Source organism: Hakea prostrata, chromosome 1 (genome assembly GCF_041222555.1).
Source record: "Hakea prostrata isolate BN-2017 chromosome 1, UWA_Hpros_2, whole genome shotgun sequence".
NCBI lineage: Eukaryota > Viridiplantae > Streptophyta > Magnoliopsida > Proteales > Proteaceae > Hakea > Hakea prostrata.
Window position 1 is genome coordinate 44,038,237 of NC_142600.1, and position 12,063 is coordinate 44,050,299.

The 12,063-nt window shown below is 37.9% G+C and overlaps 1 protein-coding gene across 1 annotated transcript; it reads left to right on the forward strand.

The window, feature by feature from the left end:
* Positions 1–237: 237 nt before the first annotated feature.
* Positions 238–6,461, forward strand: CNGC4 (cyclic nucleotide-gated cation channel 4). Its single transcript, XM_089140129.1, has 7 exons — positions 238–1,030; positions 3,654–3,869; positions 3,949–4,259; positions 4,653–4,761; positions 4,959–5,195; positions 5,589–5,675; positions 5,748–6,461. Exons 1-7 carry the CDS (start codon positions 404–406, stop codon positions 6,261–6,263), a joined length of 2,103 nt encoding a protein of 700 aa, XP_088996255.1. The 5' UTR covers positions 238–403; the 3' UTR covers positions 6,264–6,461.
* The last annotated feature ends 5,602 nt before the right edge of the window (positions 6,462–12,063 follow it).

Below are 12,063 nucleotides of genomic sequence, written 5' to 3' on the forward strand. Positions count from 1 at the left end.
CTTGAATTGAAACTTCGGACCCTATACACCTCTCACCTTCCCATCCCCTAGAAAATCATGAATTCGCCTAATATTCCTTCATATTTTACAATAATCCTATTCTTCCCAAGTTGTGACTCTCACCGATTACGGGTTTACGGGTTTTCTCCTTCCTTGAAGTTTTTTAGAATTTTACCAAAAAAAAAAATAATAATAATAACTGTGAAAGTCGAGAAGCCAATTTCAGAAATTGAAAATTAAGTTTTCCGTACAAAACTTTTCCAGGTCTCGAATTATTGCTTCTGCGTAGGACACGTTGAGCCTTATTTTCCAAACTCCACATACACATACACCCACAAAGCAGACTCAATTAAAGCCGTGTCCAAGCTCATCTCTCTGGAATTTGGTGATGTTCTGAGACGCCATGGCTAGTGACTCCGAGAGCTCACATGCATCAGATTTAGGAGGAGAAGAAGAAGAAGAAGAAGAAGAAGAAGAAGAGGAAGAAGAAAAAAGGTTGTATGGGTGTACAGACGCGTTGATGTTCAGCGCTTGCGTACGGCCTGTAATTGGAAGAACGAGGAGGAGTGAGAGTGGAAGAAGATGGTTTCTGGGGCGAGTGTTGAACCCAAAAGCCAAATGGGTTCAAGAGTGGAATCGTATCTTCCTATTAGTCTGTGCTGCAGGTCTCTTTGTAGACCCACTGTTTTTCTACGCAATCTCCATAAGCGACACCTGCTTATGCCTCTTCATAGATGGATGGTTTGCCATAACTGTCACTGCTCTTCGCTGCATGACGGATGCTTTACATGTCTGGAACCTGTGGCTTCAGTTCAAGATGGCCAAGCTTCGTCACTCCTCTTCGTCTTCTCACTACAACACCACCACCAGAGAATATGATGATGAAGGAGAAGGAGATTCAGAAGAAAGCCAAAACCTACACCACCGCTCCACCACCACCACAGCTCCGGCTCGTTCCATAGCATTCAGATATCTCAAGGCCAAGAAAGGCTTCTTCTTCGATCTCTTCGTCGTTCTACCCTTACCTCAGGTGATATTTCCTTAATTTCCTTTCCAGTTACCATTTCTGCTCTGTCACCATCATCCACCACGTGATCATCGTCTTCGTTGTTAAAGCAATGACAAAGACGATGACAACCTCGTTTCTATCGTCATTAATGATTCTTTCGTCTTTGTTCATTCTTGATCATCATGATATGATAACTTACAGAACTCAATTATGACACTTGGCCGTATGGTTTTGTACGTTTGCATCAACCATGAGGCCATCCTTCGACCAAAATCCTCTAAAGCCCTGAATGTGATTTGCAGTTTGCACTGCAAAGACATGTGACATAACTGTGGCCGATATAATTTAAATTAGTACACTGTACATACAGAAAAATTGGTGACAATGTTCTAAAAGATTTACAGTTTTTAGATTCCTTTGGAGAGTGGTGACAGAAATGGTGGGTCTTGAGGCTGGGTAGTTTCTACTCGTGACATCTGAACCACAGAAATTCAAGAACGCTGTGTAGTAAGCTTAGAGAAAATTTACAAATTCTATTCTGGGATTGTGGCCTACAAGCTGAGATTGAAATTGCTTGCTACAATGGCTTGGAACTAGAAGTAATGGATTATTAATCTCTGACTATATCATTCATGATAATATGAGATATAATATGATTTATCTAACAAGGGATCTTCACTTAGAGAACTTTGAGGTTTTTCACTGTTTTTAATGAATTTCATTCATTTTAGTGTGATTCAGTCCGTATAGTGGTGAAATATAAATTTATAGTACATGGATGGTAGTCTCATATGTAGAGAGTAAAATCAAGAAAATTTCAAGATCGAACATCTTAGATCCTCACACTTTTTCCCTGCTTCCCATCCGCTTGATTTATGAACCCAGGTCCGCCATTGGTTTGATTTTAACCAAAAAATAAAGAAAAAGTAAAAATTATGAACTCACGCGACTAATTACGTAAAAAGTTTGACCACTGATACCTATCTCTAGCAAACCTATCTGGATTAAAAAAATAAAATAAAATAAAATAAAATTTAAGAGGCATATTTGGTCTGTTGCTGAATGTGATTCTAAGAAATGAGAATCCGTTGCTTTTATTTTTTTGGTAGAAGAATCCGTTACCTAAATTCTAGAAAAAGCTTACTGTCAAAAGTTCTTCTGTAATGAAACTATTTCTCATGATTAGGGAAAAACTTTTTTTAATTTAAATTTACAAAATTACTTTACAAGTTATACATGGTTTTTAGATGTGAGTGAGATGTTTACATAGCAACTTCTAAATTTGGAATTTAGATCTTTATATGATGGAAGTTCCGAATAAAGACAAAATCAAATCAAACACACCAAATAATTGGTGTATTAATTCATCCTGATTTGCGGTTCATCTTCAAACAATGATGTTTTAAGGATTTTTCTTTTGCATGTTTGATAGTTCTATTCATTTTTGTCTCCCATACAGATTGAATAGAGTTTTCTTCAAACTAGTTTACTAATGAAAATTTGCAGTTTTTTGAAAACCTTGAGGATGGATTTCCTTATCTTGTTTGTAGGGTAGCCTTTCTGCTTATGTCCATGCTAAAGACAGACTATTCTTCAGATTGGCCTCGATCATTTTTTTTCTTCTATGAATTATGTATATATATGCTGAAATTAATTAATTTAGTGATTCTTAATAAACACACTACCCATGAAAGAGAAGTGTCGGAATCAATTCTGTGAAGCCCAGCAGACAGAAGGCTGAATTGGGGAGAAAAGACACAAATAGTGTAAGATTATATTTTCATATTATTTGTTTTTTATGCCCCCACTTCTTGAAAAAACAGAAAAGTTTTTTATGTCACCAAATGTCACCGAACAGTATTGTTTTGATTTATTATTATTATTATTATTATTTATAGTACCGAACAAAACCCCTCTCCCAAACAACAAAGAAAAAAAACCAGCCACACCAGCTCGAGGGAGCGATGATTCCAATTAAATCACCTAACACTTCCAAAAGATTCAACCAACGAAAAGATGCATGAGCTAAGACTCTGAAAAAGAATTAAAAGCCCAAGCACAAAACTTAGGATGATACAGTAGAATAGCAGGACTGGACAGAAAAATCTAACTGATGAGACGCTGAGTCTTGATATATTATCAACAAGGAGAGAGGGAGATAGTTTTAGCATGTATCACATGGAGGGTGGGGATCCTGCTTTGAAACCTAGGGCTCATGGTTTCAGTGTTAGATGAGGCTCTCACTCATGAGCCAGGATCACGGATTATTATCCTACGTTCCTCTATCACACATTTAGGAAGCCTAACTCTGAATGCTAACAAGTTGTAATTCCCAAGATGTATGGTGTCAGGAGACCAGAATAGTGTTAATTCTTTATTCTCAAACATATTGGAACTAAACTCCCTATTCACATGGTGTGGAATTATCCCCTAATTTCCATATAAGGTGACTTTTAACATTTAATGCCATATGTCTAGGTTCCAATTGTATTTTTGGCAGTTAAGCTTACTAGGTGTTACACGTTATTAGATCTTAAGTGAATTTGAGACGGTGGGAGCACCGGCAGGTTGGGTGGAGAGGATCTTCAAAAGTTTTAGGCTATATCAGCTTCTCATGTGCTATTTCTTCATATGACGGGTGCAGGTTGTGCTATGGGTTGCGATTCCTTCACTGTTAGAGAAAGGATCAACGACGCTGGTGATGACAGTTATGCTGATAGTATTTCTGTTTCAATACCTTCCCAAGATCTGGCACTCCGTTTGCCTCTTACGTCGAATGCAGAGCCTTTCTGGTTACATCTTTGGCACAGTTTGGTGGAGCATTGCCCTGAACCTCATGGCCTACTTCGTTGCAGCCCATGTCAGTACTTGAACTTCTTATTTTATCTTCTCACTAACCAAGCGTCACCCTTTACTTAACTTGTTCTTATTGTTTGCAGGCAGCAGGTGCATGTTGGTACTTGCTGGGCATCCAAAGATCTGCACAGTGCTTGAAACAACAGTGCACTATCACTCCGCGCTGTGGACCAAGGATACTAGCATGTGAAGAACCCATCTATTATGGAACTGGAATGGTGAGAGATCATCAGAGATTGGCTTGGGGAGTGAACAAACAAGTTAGGTCTATGTGCATAGACAGCGCTGAAAATTTTGATTATGGTGCTTATAGTTGGACTGTTCAGTTGGTCACAAATGATAGTCGCTTGGAGAAGATACTGTTTCCCATTTTCTGGGGACTTATGACCCTCAGGTTAGTCTCTCTAAAATCTATTTTCTTACGTTTTCCATGATTCAATTGGGATTTAAGAAAGGCATCTGCACCTAACTAACTTTTCTTTATATTGAATAAGACAGGATCGTATCTTTACCTACATAAAGGAGAATTTCATCCTATGACCTCATTAATTATAGACAGCCGGAAATGAATTAGTACCTAATCTTGACTTATTATACCTAACCTCGATTACAATAATAAAAATAAAGTTAACAAATTTTTTACTTTTTTTTCGTTCAATAAAGTTACAATTGATACACTAGGAATGATTGATAAGTCAGTACCTAACCATGATTTGAAGTGGGGTTACTTCTTTAATAATGTATGATGTTCTCTGAATAATTCAAAATTCATCTGTGTTGAAATCAGTACGTTTGGAAACCTTGAGAGCACAACTGAATGGCTGGAAGTTCTTTTCAACATCATCATCTTAACAAGTGGTCTCCTTCTAGTGACAATGTTGATTGGAAACATCAAGGTAATGCTATGAACGAGTAATCTTTGTGCTCTATCGTCCCCCCCCCCCCCCCCACCTCTTCTTGATATATATGATCTCTTTCTAGAGGTTTTGTGCTCGACAAACCATAATTAGAATAAAATTAATCAGTAATTAAAGAGTGATTGTCATGTAAGTGCTTAATTAATTAGGTCATTATGTTAAATTGTGGAAAACAGGTTTTCTTGCATGCAACAACATCGAAGAAACAAGCAATGCAAATGAAGATGAGAAATATAGAGTGGTGGATGAAGAAGAGACGACTGCCCCAAGGATTCCGGCAAAGGGTACGTCAATATGAGCGGCAATGCTGGGCCGCGATGAGAGGAGTTGATGAAACTGAAATGATCCGAAACCTCCCTGAAGGCCTAAGGAGGGACATCAAGTATCATCTCTGTCTTGACCTAGTGAGGCAGGTAAGACTTTATTTTCCACCCGATCACTCGTTACTATACATGAACATACAGGATTTCTGTTAAACAGATTCCACAATACATAAAAGTAGCCCTGTCCCGTCCTCTCCCCAGGAATGTTTGAGAATGTTTTATGTGGATGTGCTTCGGGCAAAGGTGTCAATGAAGAGGTCTTGAATTAAAACCCAAATTTGGAGAGACCAAAGTGAAACTTCCAAAATCTAGCTATTTTATCCTGCATTCAAATCTTCCACGGGCTGAGGATTTGTGCTTCCTGTGCTCCTAGCAGCAGGAATGTTGCAAAGTGTATCTATTAAATCCTCACTACCGATTTAAGCACATGCTCATAGCAGTTAACCATTACCTATTCATGTAAACTTTTTGTTCTAATATCAGGTACCATTATTTCAACACATGGATGAGTTGGTATTGGAGAACATATGTGATCGCGTGAAGTCTCTCATCTTCCCCAAGGGAGAAACAGTGAGTATTGTTGGCATCTGATTTTGACATGAATTGAATTGAATTATATTAACACAAACTGAATATATACAGATAACAAGAGAAGGTGACCCAGTTCGAAGAATGATATTTGTTGTAAGGGGACATCTACAAAGCAGCCAAGTTCTAAGAGATGGTGTGAAGAGTTGTTGCATGCTAGGACCTGGAAACTTCAGTGGAGATGAGCTTCTTTCATGGTGCCTCAGAAGACCATTTGTGGAACGTTTACCTCCTTCGTCATCCACATTAGTTACACTCGAAACCACAGAAGCATTTGGACTGGACGCAGAAGATGTGAAATACGTGACACAGCATTTCAGATACACTTTTGTTAATGAGAAAGTGAGGAGAAGCGCCAGGTACTATTCACCTGGATGGAGAACCTGGGCAGCTGTGGCTATTCAATTAGCCTGGAGAAGGTACAGGCACCGGTTGACACTCACGTCCTTGTCTTTTATACGTCCCAGAAGGCCTTTATCACGTTCTTCTTCGTTGGGGGAAGACAGGCTTCGACTCTATACAGCTATGTTGACATCACCAAAACCAAACCAAGACGATTTCAGCTTCTGAGTTCTTCTAATAGTAGTACATGGTTACGTTTAAATTTCTCTCAGTTTATGTTTTCTTCCATTCTTCATTTTTCAATTCTGTGGGTTTGTACAGATACTCACAGATGTATTCCGAAAATTTGGTGAGTTGTTATGCTTATGGAGATGGTAATTTACAAAGCCAGCCAATCTGGATTAGTCCCTCGAAAGGACTTAAATTTAAATCATGATCTTCAAGTGGATAGTAATATCAAAAGATGTTAGGGTTAGAGTGATCAGTCACACAAAATCGATTAGAAAACAAGAAAGAAAGAGACACGGATTTTATCCTAGTTCACCTCAATGTGATGCTATATCGAACATTAGGTATTTTCTCAAACAACTATTACAGATGTTCTGTTACAAGAAAATATATATGTGTGCTTAGAAACCCTAAACCATAGCTATTTATGGGCCTAAACCCAAACTGTAAAGAAACTCCAAGGCCCAAAGAGACATGGGTCCTCTACAGGCTTTGGGGCTCTGCCCCCCACCCCCGTTTCCGTCGGCAACATAATGTGAAGCATGAGCCATACTCAACATTCTCCCATATGGTGAATGCTCCACATGCTTCCTCAAACCCAAAGCAGTTGTACACCATTCAAACTTTTCTAAACTCACTGCCTTGGTAAGAAAATTAGCACTATTTATTTTTTTTGTCAATTTTCTCCAACATCACAACCTCTTATTCTATATTCTCTCTGATAAAATGGTATTGTATGCTGATGTGCTTGGTCGTTGCATGAAAACCTGGGTTTTTTATCAAGAATATCGCACTCTGGCTATCACACTCAACTGTCACTCCACCTAGTGTAAAACCAACCTCTTTACACAAGCTATGCAGCCAAATCGCTTCATTGATAGCTTGTGTCAATGCCATATACTCTGCCTCTATAGTTGATAAGGTAATTGTGCTTTCCCTCTTTCTCATTCAACTAACAGTTCTGCCAAATAAGGAAACAATATATCCACTAGTAGATCTTCTACTATCAATGTCACCTCCCCATTCAGCATCCATATATAGAGCACTGTAGCTCTAGTGTTGTGATATAGCTAATGGATCAAATATTGAAATAGAATGAAAATGATGATCTTCACTATTAATCTTGAATGATAATACAAAGAATTAGAAAAACTTGAGGACTCTCTCAACCCAAGGTGGGGACTCGCTCAACTCTTTAACACAAGTGTGTTCAACCAAAGTCTATATATATATATATATATATATATATATATATATATATATATATATATATATATATATATATATATATATATATATATATATATATATATATATATATATATATAGGAGAGAGAGAGAGAGAGGGTTAGAGGGGGGGGGGAAGGTTGAACGGTTGACCGTTTGCAATTGTGACTTCATCATCCTCCCCTGCTTAAGAAGAACTCGTCCTTGAGTTTGGATCGTCATAATATGGGTAGAGATCTGAGACGTTAAAAATAGGGCTAATATTCATGCCTTCATGTGGCTCAATGTAATAGGCATTATGTCTTATTTTCTTAAGGATGCGACAATGACCAATCTTCTTTTTCTTGAGTTTGTTGTATGTTCCACTTGGAAACCCCTCTTTTTGCAAATATTGTGAAACCTAGCCCTAACCTTGACCCGAAAATCCTGTTGTTTGTAGGTCTGATGACCCTGAGTAAAGGAAGAAGTCAATTATGGGTCATCTCAGTGGAAGATATGAAGTTTGACCCTGAACCCATGGATGTTGATGTTGGTGTTCCAATTATGGAAACTTGCTCTAAACTAGAAAGGAAACTACACTTGACTAAAGATGAGATTAGTTGAAAGACTTGGAGTATTATCTGACTTGGTTCAAAGGCATTTCTACACCCTATGTATGTCACTTGATGTGTGTGTAAAAGCCTTTTAGGTTTGGTGTTCATTTGATCCTCCATTTCCCTGTTTGGACTTTGCTGACCTGATTGGTCGATTGATTGGTCGACCGGGCCAGTCGACCAACTGTGTGTTAAATCCGAAAAAATCCAATTTTAGGGTTTTTCACTCTCTATTTCAACACATTTCGTGTTTCTTAGTGTCCTCTGCATCCAAAACACTCTGAAAATGTGGGAAGACTCGTTTGAAACTCTCTTCGATGATTTCAAAGAATTCTCCGCTAGATCTGAAGTCTCTCATCTCGGATTTGCCAATATAAGGTTAGTAATCTCTTTAGTGTTGTGAATTATCCTTCTTCAATCTTGTTCTTGTTTGAGATTGGGAAGAAGATGCTGCATTCTTGCAACCATCTCTTTCATTATCTCATTCTTTTCTTTAGGGTCTATGATCATCATAGTGATCTCAACCCTAACCCTGAAAATTCTTTTAAAACCCTAATCCTTCTTATGGATCTAATTTCTTAGCCGACTAAATCTAATTTTCATGATATACTTGTATTTGATTCTGATTACCTTTTTCTTGGATGAGTAAATCATCCCTAGTCTTTTCCGTGATTTCATAGTATATTTTTCATCAAATTCTAGGGTTTTCACCCAATTGAGGAAACCATGATTTCAAATTGGAAGGTAGCGTTTTTAATCATTATTAGTGCCCAATCTTTGCTCCCTTAGTGTTAGAATACTATCCTAAGGTTTTCCTCCAAGTTTCGTGAAGTTCCGAACCCTGTAGATTGAGTTTCAAATCAAATTTCCCGTATTTGCTTCGTACTGACTCTATTGGTCGACTGGGTCAGTAGACCAATCAATCGACCAATGAAGTCAGAAGCTCTGCTTTCGCTCTGTTGGATTCGTTTGCTCTCTAATCTTTTAGGCTTTTTTCCTAATGTTGTATCTATGATTGTTAGGGGTTTAATTGCTAAGTTTGGAACCTCTCTCTTTGATATTTGGATTATCTTCGACGATAATTAAGGTTAAGGACAATTATTTCATAATAACATATTTCGCGTATACTTTGGTTTCTAATTTAAGAAACTATGAGTTTAACTACTGTTATTGTATTTTATACTTATGATGTACTACTGTAAGTACAGTAGCACTTCACTTATGTTTTCTTTTTCATTATTCAAGCTTTTATGAAATGCTTATTATTGCATATTGTTTAATGATTGGATTATGCTTTTACATTCTCTTTTGTATGATGAGGTGTTAATTTTGTATGTCATGACTGATCTGAGAATGTGTTTGATTAAGTATGGTTTGGGATTGAGAGGTGTCATTTTGACACTTATGTCCTTGGACATCAACGAAAATAGTATGGGATGTTTTCGGGGTTGCTCATTGACACCTTCCTGAACCATTGGTTGTCATACTTAGGGTTGTCTAGTAGTGTTTGGCTAGGATGTCTCCGTTATATCAGACCCTAGTCGGAAGGGTATTGAGACCGAAAGACCCGTGGTAGCAATGGGATTCATGGGCGCTCAAGACCGGTAACAAACCCGTGAGAAGACATGAATCACATTGTGGGTGCCATTTATTGGGAGGAGGGTTGCATATGGCTAAACTTGGGCTCATGGGCGCTTAAGACCGGTAACCAACCCGTGAGGGGACATGAGAGCTTCTCATTTACCATATGTGGATAACCAATAGGGTTGATGAGTCCGTAGTCAGGGACTATGAGGACTCTAGTGTGAAGGATACCGAAAAGGATCTCCAGGGGCAAGGAATGGACGTATCTGGAACTGAGTTGATATGACTGAGTAGATGACTTGCATTTGGCTAGGCTTAACCCTGACATGCGCCAATACTTAGACCAATGGTGATGTGAGAGAGCGGTGACCTAACCCCCAGCCATGGAATGTCCTGAGGGATGACGGACCCATTACCAACCGATGATGAGTGATTTGAGACCTTCCCAAATAAGTATGGCGCTATGACTTAAAGCATGTCTGCCAATAGAGACCAGCATACATAGAGTTTAGATGCATACATACATTATCTGTTTCATATTGCATTGCATCTTGTTATGTTCTGCTGCATGTTATTTATGTTGTTATGAGTTAACTTGCCTTGCTGAGTTCATTCGAACTCACTCTTTTTTGTGCAATCTTTTTGTTAGATTATTCTACAGGTATTGACCACTATGAAGGACAATACGATGAAGCGCAAGCCAATGAAGCGTACTACACGCAAGGTGCTGGCAACAATGAAGATCACACTGATGATCCCTCAAGCGATCAAGTTGCGTACTATGATTAGACATAATGTAGAATGAGAACATCTGTGTTGGATTGATGAAGTCCATTATTTTGAAGATGTTATCTATAGAATATAAAACTCGTAGTTCAGTTTGACTTTCTTCCCTTACTTTCCTTTAGAAACAATTGTAATTTTTTATAGACTTACGTGCTACATTCCACTGTAACTGTGGAGTGAGATTCCACCTCACTCTACTTCTCTTTGATGTGCTTACATTTGGTATCTTTTTCCGCACTCTGATTATACTGATTCATTTCCTGATTTAGATCTTTTGTTTATAATATTAAAACGTTGATTATTTTCTGTTCATGATTATGTTATTGCATATGTGGGAGGATGATTTCATCGATACTTGATCTTTGGGCTGTGGATCACACACCCGGGTATGCCAGTTAGGGTACCGGCTGGGGGGATGTGACAAATATGCCATCACCAAGTCATCCTCTTCAAATTCCACACGGCGTCGATGAATATCGGCATCTTCTTTGTATCGTTCATTGGCCCTTTGAAGTGGTGCTCGACCTTGTGCTTGAATTTCATGAATATGATTTGCAAGCACTTCCGCTTCTAGATTTATCTTCTTAGGATTTGGAATCGGAACACAATCTAAGATGTGACTTGGGCTTCTTCCATACACTATTACATTTTTGAGTGGATTGACACTTCGAACTATTTTAGGCAAACTCCTCTTGCAGTAGAATCAAGTCCCGTTGACGAGGATGGTCACCTACAAGACAACGAAGAAAATCACCAAGTGATCTATTCACAACCTTGGTTTGAGCATCGGTTTGTGGATGATAAACATTTGAAAATTGTAGTTTAGTGCCCATAAGTCTCCACAAAGTAATTCAAAAGTGGCTCACAAACCGAGTGTCACGATCCAAGGTAATTGTCTTAGGAATACCATGTAACCTCATTATTTCTTTGAAAAATAGTCTTGCTACATTTGAGGCACCGGAGATATTCTTGCAAGGAATAAAATGAGACATTTTGAAAGCCTATCAACCATGACAAAAATAGAATCAAAACCTCTTTGAGTTCTTGGGAGTCCTACAATGAAGTCCATGCTCAAGTCTTCCAAATAGTGATTCGGTATAGGTAATGGTTTATAAAGCCCATGATTTTGAACATTTCCTTTAGCACTTTGACAAACTATACATTGCTTAAATATTTTTCCACATCATGCTTTAATTTGGGCAAAGAATAACAGTCTTTAACTAATGCTTAAGTTTTATCTCTTCCAAATACCCATTTGGTAGACAAAGTTGATTTACCTTGAACAAGTATCCATAAAAAATGTTAAAATTATCACTCATATTATTTTCACATTCTTCCCAAACCTTTGCAAAATATGGATCACTTTTGTAACTTTCCGGTACAATATCAAATCCAATGATTTCATAAGGCAATATCTTGAGAAGACAATGTTTTCAATTAAGAGCATCAACAACCTTATTCTTACAACCAGATTTATGGTGAATTATGAAATTAAATTCTTAAATGTATGAGACCCATTTTACATGCCTTGAATTCAATTTCTTTTGAGAATTCAAGAACTTTAGAGCCTCATGGTTGGTATACAAGACAAATTCTTTGTGAATCAAATA